Source organism: Ochotona curzoniae, unplaced genomic scaffold (genome assembly GCF_017591425.1).
Source record: "Ochotona curzoniae isolate NIBS_2020 unplaced genomic scaffold, NIBS_Ocur_1.0 scaffold_4683, whole genome shotgun sequence".
Taxonomy (NCBI): domain Eukaryota; kingdom Metazoa; phylum Chordata; class Mammalia; order Lagomorpha; family Ochotonidae; genus Ochotona; species Ochotona curzoniae.
Genome location: NW_024467121.1, coordinates 2,079,148 through 2,100,641, shown reverse-complemented (window position 1 = coordinate 2,100,641; position 21,494 = coordinate 2,079,148). Strand labels below are relative to the sequence as shown.

General features: G+C 44.5%; 1 protein-coding gene and 1 non-coding gene across 2 annotated transcripts; one reads left to right on the top strand and one right to left on the bottom strand.

Annotated features, from left to right (window-relative positions):
- Positions 1–7,751: 7,751 nt before the first annotated feature.
- Positions 7,752–8,909, bottom strand: LOC121148194 (male-specific lethal 3 homolog). Its single transcript, XM_040968288.1, has one exon. It carries the CDS (start codon positions 8,907–8,909, stop codon positions 7,848–7,850), a length of 1,062 nt encoding a protein of 353 aa, XP_040824222.1. The 3' UTR covers positions 7,752–7,847.
- An 8,411-nt stretch (positions 8,910–17,320) lies between these two features.
- On the top strand, positions 17,321–17,457 carry LOC121148237. The gene has a single exon (XR_005882524.1). It is a non-coding gene; the product is annotated as a small nucleolar RNA SNORA2/SNORA34 family (small nucleolar RNA).
- The last annotated feature ends 4,037 nt before the right edge of the window (positions 17,458–21,494 follow it).

Sequence of the window (21,494 nt, the reverse complement as noted above, 5' to 3'; positions counted from 1 at the left end):
ATCCACCTGGTGGTTAACTTCTTCTGTTTGTTTGTCTTCTGCTTTCAGGCTGTGCCCTAGATAGACGGCCTGCTTAGCGCACACCTGGAACTTCTTAGCAGAGACCCAATGCTCTAAGGCTCCTAGGCACTGCAACACAACATCTCTCTAGTTGTCTTACCCATTCCTCTTCTGTGAAAGCGGATCTTGCACCTGATGTCTGCTTTCCCTCTGGTCTCTGTTCTATTGACTTTGACTCCCTTAATGCATTCACCACTGCTCTGGGTACCTGCAGTTTCTCTACCTTCCTCAGAGTCTGTTATCACAGACCTGAGCTATTTCAACCAGCTCAGAAGCTTTCCTGCAAGCCCTTCCAGGTTTTGCAGTTTCCTTCTCGTATCTGTGACGGACTACATTACAAAAGCAAGACAAAGGGCCCTTCTAGTTTCTGGAGCCTCCATGTCAATTGGGATATAAGTCTGGTAGGCTTTCAGAAGCTGCTCAAGAAATGAAGCAGGATAATTCATGGAGGCTCTGTACAGACTGGGTGACACAAACATGTTAATGGGTTTCCACAATCCCACCAAGAGCAAACAGTGATCATAGGTGAGAGCCACCTGCCCCCTTCTGAATGAGAATCCTAACTCAGGCAGGAGTCCAGGAAGGCTTGTCCCAGTTATCTCGGGTTATTGTGAGGTGCCCATCTGGACCCTGAAGGCCTTCTCAACTCCCCCAGGATCTGTTCCCTCTACTCCACAGTGAAAGGGGTTTGCAGGAGTTGCTGGCACTCATCCCAAGTAGGTTACTGGATGAAAAACACAGTCTCTTTTTTTTTTCCCCCAGTTTTGTATTCACTAAAACATTTGCAGTAAAATTTATGGAGACAAGTATTTTTAAATACAGTTTCTGACAGTTTTAAGGTTAATGATCAGGAACTCCATTCAAGTCTCTCACACGGGTGTAGGGGCCCAAGCACTCAGGCCATATTCCACTACTTCCCAAGTATGCTCACTTAAAAGCTGGATGGGAAGTGGGACAGCTAGGACTCGAACCAGCATCCCTATGAGATGCCAGCACTATAGGCGGTGGCTTAACTTGCTACACCACAACATCACCCACCAAATAAAGATTTTTAAATGCCCTAAAAAAATAAACAAATAGGAGTTCCTCTCTCACAGCTTCAGACTGTCCCAGCCCTGGTAATTGTGGCCATTTAGAAAGTAAACCAGTAGATGAAACACACCTCCCTATCTCCCATGTCCTCTACCCTCTGATGCTCTAGCTTCCAAATAAGCAAATTAAGTCAAGTAATTATTTTTTAAAAATAAAAATATTTTAAAAACACTGTAAATGAAAATGAAAAAAAACTGATGCACCCATTTACGATCATAAGAGATCATCAAACATCAATATTCATCAAAAAAGCAATTAAAAACAGTCATCCAAAAGACAGATTTTAAAGATACATATTTTTAAAAACAGTAAAAGTTTGCAAAGCTTAGTACTGAAAAAAAGCTTAGTACTGAATCACAAAATAATGCAAAATTTTAAACTTTATAAAACTAATCAAAGTGCTCTGAAACCCATTAGCTAAAATACTATCATATGACAAAAATAAGATCAGATTACAAACAACACTCACTGACAGTAAGAACTCACCCTGCTGTACAGTGTTCTCTGGGTTGCCCAATATGACCAACTGGTTTTCTCCCTGACAATTGGTATTAATACTTCTTCATTACATCCCAATAAATCTAGCTGTAACACTTCTGACACAAGTGGTTGTCATTATTCTAGTAGATTAACATCATTCTAGCCCCAGCTGTAGGCAACTGCCTCAGTGGCTTTGATCCTAGGCAAGTAGTTCACTGCTGGAGAAAAGCAGCCAATAGCTGGCGGGTATTCTGGGCTCATCAATGCCACAAATGTGTTCATCATACCAGCGTGTCAACATAGTTGCCTAGTTTACCCTCTTCCCCCCTCCTTTTTTCCTTTTAAAAATTATGTGGTAGGCTCCACAGAAGGTGAGCTCAGGGCCCCACTTAAGGGAGTACTTTACAGGCGTGGAATGACTTTCAGGGGATTCCACAGCCCAGGTAACTGCATTCACAGGTAAATTAGGGAGTCGAGTCAGGGTGGTTTACAGAAGGGAAACTAGAGGGCATGTCTGGAAGAAAACAATGCAACTACGAACGTGGGATACCTGGGCTGAGTAAGGTGGCATTGCCCACCACCTACTGACACATGAAATTTAGAGCTGGAGGCCTGTCTGGCAGGGCTAAGCCACAATACTCACCAGGGAGTAGTGGGCAGGGAACGGGCCATGCAAGGCTGGGTCATGACATCAACCAACAAATGAGAGATTCTGTAGGGGATGTGTGGGCTTACCCCTGTGGATATGTAGTACCCATTGGTTTGTGTGAAAGCCAAGCTTGACATGAACATGAAACTCACTGAGACTCTTGGGAACTGAGACTGGGACCAGTCCAAGCTGGCCCAGGTTGCAGCACCCATGGATGCACCTGATAATCAGGTCCTGGAGCAGGCCAGACCACAGCATCCACAACCCATGCAAAGGCCAGGTCTGTGGTGACTACGCTGGGCAGGGACCTAGCACTTACCAACACGCATGAGATCCAGGTCTGGGAACAGGTCTGGCAGAACTTGGGAACTCTCCTGGTAGGCTACAGCTCCTGTTTATGAGCACAAGAAATGGGGCTGGGGTGGGGCAGACCAGGCAAGGCTGCGCACTTGTCAGCAAGTTTATGGGGGCAGGCTGGGCTGGCCCTGCACCTACTGGCTCACATGGCAGTCAAGATTGAGTGTGGCTCACACCAGGCTACATTGGGTTAAGGCCCAGCACTCTCGTGGTCTCAAGAGTGAATGCAGGACAGACTGGACCAGGTTGTGGCACTTGCCAGTTCATGTGAGAGCAAGGTCTGGGGGTGAGTTAGGTAGGGCAGGGCTCTTGCACCAACCAATAAGAGCTGGAATGGGTGCAGGCCAGTCCGGCAAGGCCACGGTAACCATTGGCGATTGCTGGGACTGGAGGTGGGCAATGTCAGGCTGGGCTGAGCACCTACTGAATGTATAAGATCTGGGACTAGGACCTGTTAGGCCACAGCTCCTGCTGATGAGCTCAAGAGCCAAGGCTTTGGGCAGCTCAGGTCAGGCTGGGCTATAACCATAGCATGGGTCTGGAACAGGCCAGTTCAGTCCTGGCAAGGTTTCTTGGCAGACTCCCTAACTAGACTGCTGGAATCAAACTCCAGCCACAGAAAAAATCACAAGATACATGGCTAGACTGAAGTACAGGTATCGGGACTGGACAGCCTCAGTTGCTGATACCCATACACCAGACGGCATGTTCCTGAGACATGACAGCAAGCTCATCTAGGCCAGAGAGGTCATCGAGTGTATCATCAGAAGACGGGAAGCAGAACAGGTCGGACAACTGTCCTGACCGACCTTTGCAGCAAGTTGCCTGGGTTTGTGGATGCACTAAAGTGGACTTGTCAACCAAGGGACCTTGGAAAGATACTCTCAACCATGCAGCAACTAAACCAACAATGTCTCAGAACTACCAAAACCACTCAGGTGGCACCCTCAGAACATTCTTCCCTACATTGGGGTCTCTAAGATGACATCAAGTGGTTGTCCCCCATCCCTTGATCCTGATGTAGTTTGGCACTAAGAATCGCCCTCCTTTTCTTCCTCCCGCACCCCACTATGCAGACACAGGAGAAAAATTTAAAATTTGCAAACATTTGTCCCACTCTCCTTCCACCATAGCTCACACTCCCCATCGTAATCAGTAGTCCACATGGGCACACATCCTTAACTATGTAAACGACATTAAAAATAAAATTAGATAAAAACATTCTAGTACAATTTTAAGAACAAAACATTTTGTCCTCATTAGCTCCATGAATATTTCTTTCTTTACCAAAAATTCTACCATTTATTATTTATTAAGAGTTAAAGTTAAGGGCCTGGTGTGACAGCCGAGTGGCACGAGTCCTAGCCTTGCATGCACCAGGATCCCATATGGGCACCGACTCTAATCCCGGCAGCCTCGTTTCCCATTCAGCTCCATGCTTCTTGCCTGGGAATGCCCAAAGCCTTGGGACCCTGCACCCATGTGGGAGACCCAGAAGAGACTCCAGGCTCTTGGCTTTGGAGCAGCTCAGCTCTAGCCATTGTGGGGAGTGAAGCATCGGACAAAAGATCCTCCTCTCTGTCCTCTCTTTTACGTATCTGCCTTTCCAATAAAATAAACTTTTTTAAAAAAGAGTTAAAGTAAAGCAAGTTAAAGTAGTATAAGGCCATCTGGTTCAGCAATTTATAATTCAAAAAATTATATGCTTCTCAACTCAACTAAAAACCTTACAAATGAATCCAGAGACTTAGGATACAACACAGAAAGTAAATACTATATTCTCTTCCATTTCACCCTGCTCTTTCTCAGCTGCCACCCACTCCCTTTTTTCCGTACCTACTGCTTCACCTCACAAACTCTGGCCACCTCCAAAACTCATTTCCAAGATTACTGATTCCCATCAAGGTATTTACCATGTATGCTGTGCTCATCTGACTACACTTCATTTCAACTGAGCGTTTCTGAAAGGCCTACCTTTAACCTCTGCAGTTCTGTGGCCTACAACACAGTTTGATTAAGCTAGTGACCTAAATCGTCTGTAGTACAATGTTTCCCAATAAATATTCCTCATGTTTTCTTTTGTACAAGTTATAAACTATGCCCAAGCAGAAATATTCTATGATCATCTAGTTCGATACCAATTTCCTTTATCTTTGCTTAATCCCTAATGGACACTAATTTTAAAATTAATGTTTAAGAATGTTAAGGATGCAACTCAAATTTTTTGTAAAGTGGGCAAAACACTTGGTTCCAGATGCAGCAGGCAGTTCAGCCCCAAGAGTCAAGCCAATAAAATACATTCTGAATTTAAACAGGCTTCAAATAAAAATGCGTATTACTAGATGATCAGGGGTTTACTTCCATTATGGAAAGATTTTTATCTTTGCATTGGAAAGCTCAATACTCAATTTTATTCTCATCTTACAGTGATAATCTTCACACCATTTCACCTCTACTTTGATAAATCTGTTTTTATTCTGACTTGCATTTTAATTGTTACCTAAAATTACATTTTATGTTGGTTGAAACATAAATCAGACATAAAAACACAATGGCTTATTAGTAAAACTCCTAACAGTAACTAAAGCCTAAGTAAACCATAAATAAACCATTTGCATTTTAAAAGGACAGTGCTGAAGAAAAAATACCAATGTTAACACCAATAAGCAGAGGCTATACAACTGAACCATAGTTAGTATTTACCAGTAATCTAATAGAAATACAACTGTTAACAGCATACATAAAGAAAACATTTTGTAAAAGCTCCTGGAACAGGCATCAGAGACCAGCAGTTAAACCACCCCTTGGGACACTGGCAATGCATACCAACAAAGTGCCTACACCTGAGTCCTGGCTGCTTTTAGAGAACGGATGCCGGAGAATACAAGCCCTGGGAGGCAGATGAGCTACTGAGTCCCTGACATTCCTGTGGAAGACCTGGACGGAGTTCTGGGCTTCTCATTTCAACCTGGTGGAGCCCCATCCATTGCAGGCATTTGGGCAATGAATCAGGGGAAAATGGAAAATCTTTCTTTTCACGCTCTCCTTCTCTGGCTATGCCTTTCAAATAGATAAAAATACACAAATTAAAGTTCAAAAGTTAACTTCTTATACTAGCACTGTGGTGCGATTAAGTCTCCACTTACAAACCCACCATTCCATACAGGCGCTGGTTCACATTCTGGACGTTCCACTTCAGATCCAGCTTCCTGGTAATGCCCCTTGGAAAGCAAGAGGATGACCCAAGTCCTTGGACGAGCCAAGACTTGGCGAATGCTCCTGGCTCCTGGCTCCTGCCTGCCCCAACTCTAACCACTGTGGCCAACTGAAGAGTGAACCAGTGAATGGAAGATTTTTCTCTCTCCTTTCCCTCTGTGACTCTGCCTTTCAAAAATACCTAATACCTAAAAAAAATTTCTAAAATTCAACCCTATTTATGAAGAAATCATTATATGGATAAATATAATTTGCAGTCACTGTTACAAACTAATAGACTACATCAAAAGTCTTCAAAGTTTTACTGAAGCACACCAAAAAATGGGAGCTATGAATTCCTATCCAACTGGAGAACATGGCTGCATTATAGGACGCAGCCTCTGCACAGCACACCATGCAGTAACACAGGTGCACTCGGAAACCACAGCACTTTTAATTGGTCGGGATGCTATTCTGCCAGCTCTGCCTTCAAACCAGAGATGGTCTCCCCCAAAAAAACCATTGAATTTATCTGGACAATAAGATGCTGGACTCTATGCATGGTACATGCTTGCAATGAAAGAATCTTGACTGAATTTGAACCGTAATACTGCAATAAGGTAGAGGAATCCACCATGGGGGGAGGGTACAGGGAGGGGTTGGGGAAACCCCAGAGCCTATGAAACTGTGTCACATAATGCAATGTAATTAAGAAAAAAAAAAGAAAAACAGAAAAAGAAACCACAGCAATTTTTTTTGTCTATCAAATAAGAGGTAGCACTTGATTCAGAACATCAAAAATGACATTTTACAGAAAGGGAACTATGGCATTATACAGCAAAATATGACTGTAAAATCTCAAATTCTGGGCCCGGCGCGGTGGCGCAAGTGGTTAAAAGTCCTCGCCTTGCACGCCCGGGATCCCATATGGGCGCCGGTTCTAATCCCGGCAGCCCCGCTTCCCTTCCAGCTCCCTGCTTGTGGCCTGGGAAAGCAGTCGAGGACAGCCCAAAGCTTTGGGAACCTGCACCCGCGTGGGAGACTCGGAAGAGGCTCCTGGCTTCGGATCGGCGTAGTATCGACCCGTTGCGCTCACTTGGGGAGTGAATCATCGGATGGAAGATCTTCCTCTCTGTCTCTCCTCTCTGTACATCCGCCTTTCCAATAACAAAATAATAAAAATAAATCTTTAAAAAAAAAAAAAAAAAAATCTCAAATTCTACAGCAATGTTTCATTTATCAGCAAAAAATATTGTCTCCCTGGGCCTGGCGGCGTGGCCTGGCAGCTAACATCCTCACCTTGAACACACCAGGATCCCATATGGGCACCGGTTCTAATCGTGGCAGCTCCACTTTTCATCCAGCTGCCTGCTTGTGGCCTGGGAAAGCAGTCCAGGACAACCCAAAGCCCTGGGACCCTGCACCTGTGTGGGATACCCGGAAGAAGTTCCTGGTTCCCAGCTTCGGATTGGCGCAGCACCGGCCATTGTGCTCACTTGGGGAGTGAATCATCGGATGGAAGATTTTCCTCCCTGTCTCTCTCCTCCTCTCTGTATATCTGACTTTGTAATAAAAATAAATCTTAAAAAAAAAAAAAAAACCATTGTCTCCCAGAAATGAAACCAGGGTAAGCTGACATACAGCTGCCATCAACATCAATTTCTTCTAAAATACTTGAGACGGCTTTATGATTTCCACATACAAACTAAAATTTGTTACAACTACTCAGTCCCAACACAAGAATAAAAATAGTCTGCAAGAACAACATGGCTTTTAATGTTAAAATGCAAATGATGTGATTTTTGTTGGTTCACAGTCTACCGAAACAGCCTACTGCGTGTGCAGTTCCATGAAAGCTTCACATTTGCTGCCATCACAGGTGGTCTATAGGTCTATGCAATGTCCTTGTCGTGTCAGAGGACATTTGTGTACCCCAGAAATAATTCTTAGAAACACCACGCCTCTGCCCTAGTGCCCAGGGTGGGCCTGGCATGCACATGCTCTGTGCACAAGTCTATCTTTTCATCACTTCTTCTTCACCTGGAGCCCAGAGCACAGGGGTAGATGCAGCAGTTGTTCTTCTGGAACCATCGAAGCAGGAAACTGCCCTGGGGCTCCTGGTGCTGCAGAGGGCCTCACTGGCAGAAACGTAAGCCGACTCTGGGAAGAAGGCATCTCGGTGATCTGCTAGAAACCCCAGGAAGAGATCGAAGAGCTTCAGTAAAGCCTTCAGGTTCTTCTCACGGAAACCCATCTTGGGAAGCATCGTGGGGAGCTTCACGAACAAGCGCAGCAAATGCTGGGCCCCGTACACGCAGCTGGGTGGGGGCGGCTCATCGGCCGGCGGGTAGTCCTCTGGCACCAGCCTCCAGGAGGGCATCTTCGCTGCATCAGTTCTCCCTTCACGGTCGGCAAAGCCAGCCTCCTGGCAGGGCAGCTCTCCAGGCCCCTTCTCGTCCAGGGCCAGCGGCCCCGCAGCCATGCCCGTGTCCTGCAGCAGCCGCTTGGGGAGCGGCGAGGCGCTGCTGTCCCTCGGCCTACCCAGCTGGCCGAGGTGGCGTCTGGACCTCCTCAGGGACCACAAGGCTTCAGGTCTGGCTTCCTCCGCTGTGGGCTGCGGTGTAGACGGGTTCAGCCACGGTGGATGGGGCGGAAGCTCCTCCTGGCTGAGGGTGTTGGCGGCCTTTTCCTTCGCTGCCAGGCAACACTTAGACGACCCTACCTTTTTATACTGAGCCTGTTCGTGTGGATAGAGCAGCACCAACGGGAGAGCGTGATCGAAGGCGATGCGCAGGCCATCGGCCATCTCCTTGCAGAGGCCCACAGGCCTGTCGCCCGGGCCAGGGCTGGCATCCGGGTGAGCGGGCGCGGCCAGGGGCCGGTGCCCGGGCCTCCCGTTGGCCTGGGCGGCTGCCTGGACCACAAAGTGCCGCACGTAGGATTCCAAAACGGCTATGACGTTGGGCTGGCACGGGAGGCTCACCAGCTGCTTCCTCCTGGTGACGCGGTAATAGTCCTCCTCGAGCTGCTCCCTGAGGACTTCGGGGATCTCCACGGTCACGCGTCTGTCCTCCATGTCGCAGCTCCGGCCTCACGCTCCTCCGTCACGGGTGTGTTCTCCCAGCTGTAATCAAAGGAGGCGCTTACAGGGCTGTCACCGTGTTCATCCTCGCTCTTCCGGCTTTCTCCGAGCGGCCGGGCTCACCCGCGGGACAGGCGCCCCACACACACACACGCACACACACACACACACACACACACGCCTCCTCGGCCACCCGGCACCCAGGCACCTCAGCGTCTGCGACACTTCCCGACCATCACGTGACAATCCAGGAGCGGACAGAGCTCAGGCGGGACGGGCTCAGGCTCCCGGCGCAGCTTCTGGGCCCAAGAGAACCCACCTCGGATTCCTTCACTACGCCCTGTCGCTGATCACGGCGGAGCCCACCGTGGGCGGGGCACGCATGGAGTGGGCGGGACACGCACGGAGGGTGCCACGCACAGGGAGGACACGCACGGCGTGGGTGGGACACGCACGAGGAGGGCACGCACAGGGAGGGCAGGGCACACGAGGGCACGCACGACATGCGCAGGACACGCACGGAGGGTTGCACGCACAGGGAGGGCACGCACGGCGTGGGTGGGACACGCACGGGGAGGGCACGCACGGCATGCGCAGGACACGCACGGAGGGTTGCACGCACAGGGAGGGCACGCACGGCGTGGGTGGGACACGCACGGGGAGGGCAGCACACACACCATGTGCACGGACCAAGGTTTGATTGTTTATATGAGAAGACGGAAATTTAGGCTTTGCCTGAGCTTCCTAAATTTTAAATGCTGACATAATTCATGGATTCAAATGTAACTTATCTATGAACTATTGTTAATTTATTGCTCTTGTATTTTTATCTGTGCGTGTATTTTTATCTGTGCGTATATTTTCAGACAACTCTGTAAAACAATTATTATCATGTAAAATCTTTTTTTTTTTGGCTGGTGAACAAATGGTGTCAGATAAAAGGACATGATTACATAGTTATATTTTAAAAAGCCCCACATATACATTCATGAATTCATTTGAGTTAGAAGATAAGGTATAATACAGTTCATTGACACATGCGTACCTAAAATACTTTTTGAAAAAAAATCTGAATGATAGCCATACAAAGCATAACATTATATAAAATAATGATTTTGTCTGCATCCTCTACCCAGTTTACTATTTGATTACACTTTAACACATTCTTCTAAATGGTGATCTGATCTGCTAGTATTCAAGGATAAAATTTAGAGAAAGTGCTTCTTCCCTACCCATTTGAGTAGAAAAATAAAAACAACTTACACCCAAATGGGAAGAAAGGAGAATGCATATAAACCAGACAGACTTGAGGATATAAACACTATTGATGACTGATTGAGGTATGTGACAGGGATTAATCGTGGTCCTAATTGTGAGATTTGCCTGTCCTGCCAAGGGGAAGACAAACATTTATTAGGTGCTCCTAATAAAAAAGACCATAAATAATTTAATATAACATACACTTTTAAAAAATATGTATTTTTTTATTGGAAAGTCAGATACAGAGAGACAGAGAGGAAAATCTGTCTGTTTATTACTCACCAAGTGGCCTCAATAGCTGGAACTGAGCTGATCTGAAGCCCGGAGCCCCTTCTGGGTCTCTCACACAGGTGCAGGATCCCAAGGCTTTGGTTCATCCTCGACTGCTTTCCCATTCCACAAGCAGGGAGCTGGATGGGAACCAGGGCCAACGGGATTAGAACTGAAGCCCATATGTGATCCTGGCCTGTGCAAGGCAAAGATTCTAGCTGCTAGGCTACTGCACTGGATTCAAAACCAGTATTTCTACTGTAAATGCTATGGCAACTGTTGCAATGTCCCTTATCTTGTTTGTGACCTTGCACAGTAATTTGAACTGTGCTCTGGCATCATTTATATTGTCCTCGGCCCTTAGTGGTGGTAGCCAACATACTGAGTGATTTCCACTAGAGCTATGCAGTATGTTCTCATTCCTTGTGGGGAGCAAATGGGACCAACAATTACTACTCTTTGGAGTTGATTTGTTAGTTCAGAAACTCAAATGCAAAAAGCATGACCTAGACTCAATTTCAGCATAGACATGATTCTTTATATTATCATGTAAAATCTTTTTAGTATATTTCACAAAAGGATTAAGACCAACATATAATAAAAGCACATGATACCCACTACAGGAATTTTTATAAGTCTTAACTTACAATCTATATTTTCTCACATTGCTTATCAAAATCAACATTTGCAATTAGACTACTGAAATGAAATTAGTGAAACAACTCCTATTTGTATTCCTGCTCTGTCACAGTTCTCAGTGTTTAACACTGCGATACTGATTATGTGGTACGGCTCCAGAGCCTAGCAGACACGCTAAGCTGCTATCACACAGAAAAAGACTTCATGACATGCTATGTTACTCATGAGCAACTGGATTCTAACAAACATGTGTTGGCTCTGAGTAATAAACAGATGTAAAGGGTCCGCCTCTACTTATTAAATCAATTCTCCATGAGAAAAATCCCAACACCTCTTGAATGAAGGATGATTCGGAAAAGGTGATATTCTATAAGCTGATAATTAACACCAGTAATATTTTAATGTGACAGTCACAGAGAAAGATTAAAACAGATAAGGTTAAGGTTAACATTACCAGAGAGAAAATAAAACTGAAAGAAAATATCAACTATCAAATTTCAGCTCACCTACAGATTTCTTACGCTTTTAACAGGTTAAGCCTCCTTCAATAAATCACTAAACATGGCAAACAGCAAAATGCCTGGGCTGCTTTCTCTGTGCTTAACAACCGTTTAGCAGCTACATCTGATCATAAGGCCTATTTAAGACAAGAAAGCTAAGGCACAGCCAGTTTAAGAGGTGGACCTGCAGCAGTAGCCTCGTGGCTGAAGTCCTCTTCTTGAATGTGCTGGGATCTCATAAGCGCACTGGTTCATGTCCCAGCTGCTCCACTTCCCATCCAGCTCCCTGCTTGTGGCCTGGGAAAGCAGAAGAGGACAGCCCAAAGCCTTGGGACCCTGCACCCGTGTGGGAGACCTGGAGGAGGCTGCAGACTCCTGGCTTCGAACTGGCTCATCTCCAGCCATTGATGCCACTTGAGGAGTGAGCCAGCAGATGAAGGATCTTTCTCTCCCTCTCCTCCTCTTTGTAAATCTGCCTTTCCAATTAAAAAAAAAATTTTTTGGAAAAAGATTTATTTACATTTCCTGCTGGTTCCCAGACCAAGAAGCTGCATGGGAAGTAGAGTAGCAATAACAACTATATTTAACAATTTCTGAGCTGTTAGCTTTAATAGGAAGTGTTCTAAATTCTCCTCCTGGATTCTCTTATAAGCACACAGTGGTAACCGGGTGCACCCCTGAGTTGGTTCACAAGAAAATGAAAGCACCCCTCTTGAATGCGGGCACCACAGGACAGAATAAGAGCATGCTGAGTCATGGCACCGGCCCCAGCTGGCAGGATTTACAAGTTCTCTCACAGATACATGAAGAACAGGCATCATACAATCCAATGGTATCTTAACATAGTGAAATAAAATCTATCTAAAGGTTTATGGACATTTTTGTCATGGAGCCATTTTAATAAATTTTCATCCTTCAAAGTTCTGCAGGAAAAGAGTATGGAAAGAACAATATTTTTTTTAACTTGCTTTATTTGGAAATCAGAGCTACAAGGAGAGGTAAGACAGAGAACAGAGAAATCTTCATCTGCTAATGGAAGCCCAAATGGCTACAAGAGTTAGGCCTGAGTCAAGCTTAGGCCAGGGTCAGGAGCCAGGAGCTTCATCCAGGTCGGCCACGTGGGTACAGGGGTCCAAGGACCGCTTTCCCAGGTGTATCAGCAGGGAAAGTGCACAGGAAGTGCAGTAGGCAGGACTCAAACAGGTGCCAGTATGATACAGTGTCACGGGTGGCAGCTTAATCCACTGTGCCACAGTGCTGGCCTCAGAAATAACATTTTTTAAAATATTCACTTTTATCAAGTTTCAAGATTCACATCTTTTTAAAATTCTGGATATTTTAACCCAAACAAAATTCAGGATTCAAACCTATTGATATGGCTCACTTAACTCAATATTTAACTTACAGAATATATGAAAATCAAGCATTTCCAATGATTAAATAATTTAATGATTGGAGGCTTTTACCATCTCCTGTCTTCAGAAATACTTTTGTGTAAAAGACAGGAGGAAAGCTTCAAATGAGATCAAGTCCTAGTATTTCCATTTTAAATCTTTCCAGAATGCAAGTGCCGAGCCAGTGTTGTGGCACAGTGCGTTAAGCCACTGCTAGCAATGCCTGCCTCCTGTATATGAGCACCAGGTCCAGTTCTGTTGCTCCACTTCTGATCCAGCTCCCCACTACTGCACCTGACAAAGCACCAAAAGATGGCATAAATGATCAAGCCCCTGACACCCTTGTGGGAGGCCTTGGATGCCATTAGAGCCTCTTGGCTCCAGCCTAGCTCAGCACCACAGCTACTTGGGAAGTGAGCACACCAGTGGAAGATCTCGCTCTCTTTTTCCCCTCTCCTCCCCTCTGTTCTTCCAAGTCCCTCTCTATAGCTCTGCTTTTCAAAAGTAGTTATTCAGGATCTGGCACATAAAGGTTTACTGACAATTCTGTGAACATTCATTTTTTCCTTTTTGATAACTGCATTTCAATTTTGAAACCTGACTATAAATTATTTCAACTTTTTTCTTTTTAAATTTTAAAATTTTATTTTTATTGGAAAAATCAGATCACAAAGAGAAGCAGATACAGAAAGATCTTCTGTCTACTACTGATTCACTTCCCAAGTGACCGCAATGGCCAGAGCTGATATGAAGCCAGGAGCCAGGAGCTTCTTCCTGGTCTCCCACACAGGTGCAGGGTCCCAAGGCTTTGGGCCGTCCTCTACTGCTTTCCCAGGCCACAAGCAGGGAGCTGGATGGGAAGTGGAGCGGCTGAGGCATGAACTGGTGCCCATATGGTATCCCAGTGCATGCAAGGCAAGGACTTTAACCACTAGACTATCATGCCTGGCCCAGAATTCAGTACTTTAAAAATTTTATAAGGTGATGCAGTATCAAAAAAATTTTGTAATATTAACACCTATACTTTATATTTAATTTCATAAGAACTAAGCTAAAAATGCCAAATTTTGTTTTCACATATTCAATATGTAATAACATATATTTAATAAATGGCTTAGATAATAAAACCAACAAGCACAGATAAAAAAAATCACTAAAAATCAGGAAAAGACACCAATTCACACAAAAAACAAACTAAAAGAAAGTGAGCAACTACTTGTAAAATTCCTATTTCCCTTTCCAAAGATTATTTACTAATTACAAACTGTGACTAGAACTTCCCCCATTTCATACAGAATTTATGGACGACAAAAACAAAATTTTGTACATAATCCAAATGCTAAAAACTACAAGTTCTGTCACTTTTTTTTACATTTTTCTTATTCTGTACATACATATGATCAAATTGACAATTTTTTCACTTGTTATACCACGATATATATTTTTGTGGCAGTATATTATTTGTATCTAGGCTACTTTCAACGGTCACATACTATGGAGTCCTATGGATACAGTATAACTTACTTATAAATTAATTATATAGGTTCTTCTTGCAGATTGCTAGTTTGTTATGATAAAAAAAAAATGCTTCATTTCTCCTTACTGGCAATGTCTTGGTATAGTATTGAAAGGCAGAAGGCATATATACATTTTTAATTTTTTAACTCAAATTCCTCTTTACAAAGGATATTAAATGCTTTTTTCTTTTTTCTTAAGTCACTCTACAGCGCAAAAAGCACTTTGATTTAAAATTAGAATTTCACTATTTCTTGTTTATTTCATAGAATTTTCTGTGAAATAAAAATACATATATGAATAAGATATTTGTGAGTTTTTTTGCAAGTGCTTTGTTAGTTTTTTGCTGATATACAGGGAATTTTAATTTTTATTTTGCTGAATCAACATTTAGGATAATTGCTTCTGATATCATTCTTAGAGCTTCATTGACAAAAATATGTATTAACAAGACACTTGTCTTCTGGCACTTTTTCAGCATTATATATTTAAATTTTTAAATTTGAACTCCACCAAGGAATTTAATTTTTACATTAAAAAATGTGGCCAGTTTTCTCAAATTAACAGGCATTTATAAATAATTCATCTTTTTCTACGAATATGAAATGCAGCCAATACCAAGTTCTTTTTACATTTAGATTTAGAGGCTTCTCATTTTTCCTTAGTCCTACTGCTTTATTAAGTGCTTTCAACTGTCAACAAAAGACTAGTTTATGGATATTAACTGTATGTTCGCACATTTCCAAGGGCAAGTTTTACTATTTTACCCACTAACATTATTGCAAGAAAGGCAAGATATACAACTCAAAAATCTTAAAACCTTGGCACCTGTGGCTCATGCGAAACTGCGCGTTCCTATTGAAGAACCCCCTGCTCTTGCAATGTTTCCTCAGGACACGTAGGGACACACACCTGTGCACGGATGTCGGACTCCTTCACCCAGAAATCGGCACTTGGCGCAAAGGCTTTTCTCTCTTGGGGCGCTATTCCCTACCGGACACGCGTCTACTCCAGGGAACCACTTTACGTGGCCGGTACGGCGCGGAGAGCCGTGTTTTGGGGTGCGCCCTCCGCGCGCCCCGCCGCCCTGCCCGGGTCCGGCGCCCTCCCGTGACGGGATCCCCGCGTGGACAGCTCGGGTCTTCCCGAGGGTTCGACGCCCGGGACGCGGCGCGGGATCCCACTGAGGGAATCCCAGACCTGTCCTCAGCCCGGGGCCACCGGCATGGCTTACCTGCCCAAGTGAAGACCCGCTCCAGCCGGGCTGGCGGCGGCCCCAGAGCCCCGCGGCCAACTTCTCAGCCGAGATACTCCAAGTTCAACCGCGCGCCTCAGAACGCCGAGCGCTGCGCCTGCGCACAGATGCCCCGGCAGGTAGAGGCGCTCCGTGCGCGTGCGCAAAGCTGCAAAGGTGAGCGCTCCAGGGAAAGCCGCGCCTGTGCCACCCTGCGACTAGGTATCACACTTGGGGATGCTGTTCCCGAGCAAACGTCCTTACAAGCACTTTCGCCAAATCCTTTCGTGCCTTATCACCAGATTGTTTTCATGATTTCAGAGACTGACTGGATTTCTGTATTGTCAAGTGTAAATTTTGGAGATATCAATCCATGTCTTTTTTTTTTAATTCCAAGAAAAATAAAAAAATGTTTCTATTTGACTCCTAATCCAAACCTGTGGCTCGGCTTTGTCTACCTTTCTTTCTATTCTATATTTTCTAAATATGAAATTGTATTTCTCCTCATGTCTTGACTTGCCCAGAGCAAGTTTTTCCAGGACACCCTCCCTCCTTGAGAGAGACAGAATTAACATAGGAATTCAGCATCTCAGTGGTAACAAAAGCAAGGAGAGGCGACCCACCTAATCTCATCCCTGGGTCATTGTCAAAGAGATAATCAGCTTATTCATTAGAATGGGAGGAGGAAGTTAACCAGTCCCCCCTCCTGAGGTTTGATTCTAAACCCGCTGCTGTTGTGATCCCTTTTGACTAACTCCGCTGAGATGGTGCATAAAAGACACCATCTCCCCACCATTAACTTGGGATTTCCTTCTCCCTGCCACTATGGCAAGAGGACTGGGGTTTTTTCTTCCTCTAGACACGTGGAGCCCTCTCCTGCCAATCATGACAGGAGCCCTTTTTCCTTTTTCTCCTAATAAATCCTGCTTTGTAAACTGCAATTATCCGCATGAGAATTCTTTCGTGTGAGGCAAGAAATGAGGTTGCTACCATGTTTTCAAGGCAAATATCCTACAACAATAGCTGCTATGCCTTTTTTACTTCTTTTTCCTTCTTTTAAGTTTTTTTTGTTTTGTTTTGCAAAGTCAGATATACAGAGAAGAGGAGAAACAGAGAGGAAGATCTTCCGACCAATGATTCACTCCCCAAGTGACCGCAATGGCTGCTACTGCGCCGATCTGAAGCCAGAAGCCCAGAGCCTCTTCCTGGTCTCCCACACAGGTGCAGGGTCTCAAGGCTTTGGGCCGTCCTCGACTGCTTTCCCAGGCCACAAGCAGGGAGCTGGATGGGAAGCCGGGTTGCTGGGATTAGAACCTGTGCACCCATATGGGATCCAGGTGTGTTGAAGGTGAGGACCTCAGCCGCTAGGCTACCGCTGAGTCGGGCCCGGTTTTTTTAACTTCTAATGTAGGTATAACTTAAGAATTTATTGTAAAATTGGTCTGATAATGATTAATTCTGAAACTTTTTGTCTCAGTCTTCGGTCATAATCTCAAGCAGGGTCGTTGGATGCTGCAGTTGTCTAGTCTGCAGCCATTTGTGGAAGCAGTGGAATAACTGTGTAGTGTGTTTGGGTTTCCAAAGTGTGTGTCCGTGGCCCTCACTGAAGACCAGCAGTTGCACTGCAGTTGTTGGTTTCAAGCAGAGGCCTAAAGTGCTTTCTTTCTGTGGTCTGTTGGCTATTCTGACACCTCAGCAGAGAATGGCTATTTGATTCATCAGAAACAAACTATAGTTACCCTACATCTGGGACCTGGGGAGGGTGGGAAATTGGGTGGGCCTCTCCCTTAATACCCCCCTTTAAACATGAAGGAAACAAACTGGAAAAAAATAGTAGTTTTACCCACTTTCCTGTAGCCCTTGAACCTGTTTACCCTAATTAACTATGTAAAGATTGTCAAAATATAATTTAAAACATATATATATAAAGAATATATAAAAAAAAGAAAAGAAAAATAAAAGCAAGTCCCACCACCAAGAAAAAAAAAAACAAAGTGTGTGTCCTCAAGTCCTCCAGAACTGAATGTCAATTACATTATCGCTGTGATAGAAACAGCCATGTTTTTGGTGTTATAGGACATACATGTGGAAGATCGTCCCAGGATCTCTGCCTGCTTAGCCAATGTGGAAGTTCATAGGCACATGGCACAACGTGTCCCCAGGGGAAATCCCTGACAATAAATTTGGCTAACCAAGACTTCAACATGGAGTGTTCACTGGCTATACAGACAAGAATGGTGGGCTGCACCCCAGTCTCTCTTCTCTCTCTTTGGAGGAGCTGTACTGGGACGGCCTTCATGAGCAACTCCAAGAAGTCAAATGCGACCCACAGCCTATCTGCCAGCCACACAGGGTGAATGTGACCCAAGTCATAACTTCCAGCCTATGTGCTATCTGCGACTCTGCCTACCTGCCTGTAATCTGGAGGCATTTCTGCCAACCATGTGAACATGACCTGTGACTTAGTTGAAGGGTCCAGAGACAGACATACCTTCACTTACAGTGTCATTGCTTGTGGGAGGACTGTTGGGAGATGCCCCTCTGCCTTCCCCTTACTTAGTCTGTGTAAGTTTGTGCTTGCTTTACAATAAATGGACATGCTCAATCAGACTGTCCCCTGGCACTTCTTGCGGCTGAAGAGCACCTTTGGCTCCACCCGCTTTATGGTTTTGAGGGCCTGCTGGCAGGAAAAACCCCTGAAGCACAAAGGGGCCATCCCCGCTTCCTGGAGAGTGAATGTTAGTGATACTAGGGCCTGTGGCACTGACAGCTGTGGCCTTGGAACTATGTTATTAAGAAACGAACTTCCCTATGTCCTTCTGGGTTCCAGTGTAAAGCATGAGCAGCTGTAGTTCCCACACTAGGGAATGTGGATCAGACCTTATCTAGCCCCCTCAGGGTGAACATGGTTAATGCTGGGATTGATGCTCTGACAGGCATGGACTTCAAACAGTGGAATGCATATATGTCATTCTCCAGATCCCAGGGGCAAAGAGCAGGCAACTCTGAGGAATACAACAATCCGACCTGTTGGATGCAGATGAACTTTACGCAGGTCCCATGATGGCGAATGTGAGTTAAACCATAAACCAAGTACCACTAATGTTGCCCTGGAGCAGTAAATGCAGACAGGGCCTTCTGCAGTTCCCATGGTAAGTTCAGGTGAACCTGAATAATACTGCACCGGTAGTCACAGTCCCAAGCTTCAGCATGCAATGAGGACCTCACTCAGGAACAATAGGGATAGTGCAATTTATAATGGCAATTGTGCACTGCAACCACAGACCTGGAGTATTAACATGCAGTAGTTGTGTCTATTTCTGGTGTACAGCATGCCATGTCACGATGCATGCAGTATATAGTTATCAGGTCAAGATTATTGGCATATGTATCACCTCAGAGCTATACAGGAACTTCAAAAACTTTGTGCTAATATAGAATGAAAAGATAATCTGTATTTTCATGAACTCTTTAAATCCCCTTGTAATTCTTACATGGAGGGTGTCTTACTTTAGAAGAAATATTAATAATGGTGGAGATGAAATAATTGTTGAATGGTTTAATATATCTCTAATTCTGATGTTCAGATTCTATTAACATCTGGTCCAGTCAACTGTTGCAAGTGACACAGCCTATTAGGAGGAACCTTCATTTTAACCTTAGTTAACTCTGAAAAGCATCTACCAATAAAATACTTTTCTCTAAAATTCCTTACAAATGATACTTACCTAACACTTTCTTTTATGTTGCAGTAGGCAGTGTGGTCCCTGAATAAAATCATGTAATCCCATATGTTGGTGCTTAGAACAGCTGTGTTTTCATTTAATTCAATATTGGTAAGACCATCCTGGCCACTTTGCTAAATAAGCTTCAACATTTTAGTTGCTGATCCCAATAGCTTTGAATTTACTCATAGTCACATAGTTCCTGTTCAGTGGTGGTTCATGACCCCAGAATCATACCAACTAAGGATAGCACAATTTAACTGATCTCCTTTGCTGCCTGTGTCTAAGGTGGCAGGATGGCACAGAAAACTTCCCGATTGTCTTTCCTAGAAGTGATATTCCACCTGTTTCCTAGGGCTGCCTACTGGCCATATGACCAGACAAAGGAACAAAGGGAATGAAGAAATCCTTGATTTGATTGAGTCTAATGTTACAGAAAGGGTAGCACAATTTTTGGTAATGAAAAACACTCATTAATTATTTTTAACCTCTTACATTATACTAAAATAAATTTTGCATGAATCAATTTTTAAGGAAGATGATAATTACCATAACAAAAAGTAAAAAGTCCTTCTTCTATGCCAAAAAGAAAAACACCTCAGAACTCATGTAACAAAATTACTGGTGAACTCAACTACAAATATATACCATAGAAATCACGCATATGTGCTAAAGAGACCCATATCTACAATTTTTTTAAAGATTTTTTATTGCATAGTCAGATATACAAAGAGGAGGAAAGACAGAGAACAAGATCTTCATCTGATGGTTCACTCCCCAAGCAGCCACAATGGCCAGAGCTGAGCAGATGCAAATCCCGGAGCCAGGAGACGCTTCCTGGTCTCCCATGTCAGTGCAGGGTCCCAAGGCTTTGGGCCGTCCTCGACTGCTTTCCCAGGCCACAAGTAGGGAGCTGGATGGGAAGCGGGGTCACCAGGATTAGAACTGGCACCCATTTGGTATCTCAGCACGTGCAAGGTGAGAACTTTAACCACTACGCTATTGCACCAGGCTCCCTTTCAGTCATTTTTAAATAAAAATGTGAGGTGACACATTAAGAACCTTTCTACTTTATTATCCCTTGTGAAATTAAGTGCAAAGAAAAAATAAAAACAACAAAGAAAAATTCCAGTGTCAGTAGACTTGGGCAATGGTCACAACACTACACCATAACTATGAAGAGCAACTGTCAGTTCCAGCACTGTTGGAAGGGAGCAAAGCCGTGCAAGCAGGCATAGACTAAATCCCAGGCATCTTGCTTGCCAAAATCTCCCATACATTGCTTTGAAGGGCTGATAAAATGTTTTTTTTTTTAGGACAACACTGACTTTCTGAATTATCTGTGAACTACTCTCAATCCCTGCAGAATGCCAGGAAAAGCAACATAGAGAAAAATCTCACAAGGTTTCAGATGAGAGAAAAATGGACAAAACCTTTAAATTCAGACCTAGCATTGTAGTGCAGTGGTTTAAGCTTCTGCCTATGATGTCAGCATCCTTACTGAAACACTGCTTCAGGTCCCATTATTCTACTTTTGTTTTTTCCAAATTAAACCATTATTTCTGTAATGAGCCTTACCAAGATGAAGGGATGGCGATTGCACACCTATGTGGCCTCTGGTAAGGCTGGGGAGAGTCAAGGAGGGAGGGAGGAAGGGAGGAGAGAGATGTGCCTGTGGTGGAGGAGATGGACAAGGCTCACTGCTCCTTGTTACAGGATTATCATAGAGGCAGGCAGGGGAGGGTTTGTTGATGCCGCCTCAGGGTCTGGGAGGCGGGGAGATTGGCCTGAGAGTAGAAGAGATGACTTTATCCCTCTGGTCTCACCCAGGCTCTTTGATCTCTCTGGACAAATTCGAGGGCTGTTAGTTGTCCATGTCTGCCTCTGAGTGTCCACAGACTAGGTGCTTTCCATAGAGCTTAGCCTCAAGTGTTGCTCCATTTGTTCCTCTCTCCATCCTTTCCAGAGGTACTTGAGACACAGGAGTTCCTGCTTCTTTTTTAAGACTAATATTCTGTTGTATATATGCACATTTTTCTTTA

What these genes read in the sequence shown, in the direction of transcription:
- LOC121148194 (XM_040968288.1), bottom strand. Translation starts at nt 8,909, where the DNA reads ATGGAGGACAGACGCGTGACCGTGGAGATCCCCGAAGTCCTCAGGGAG.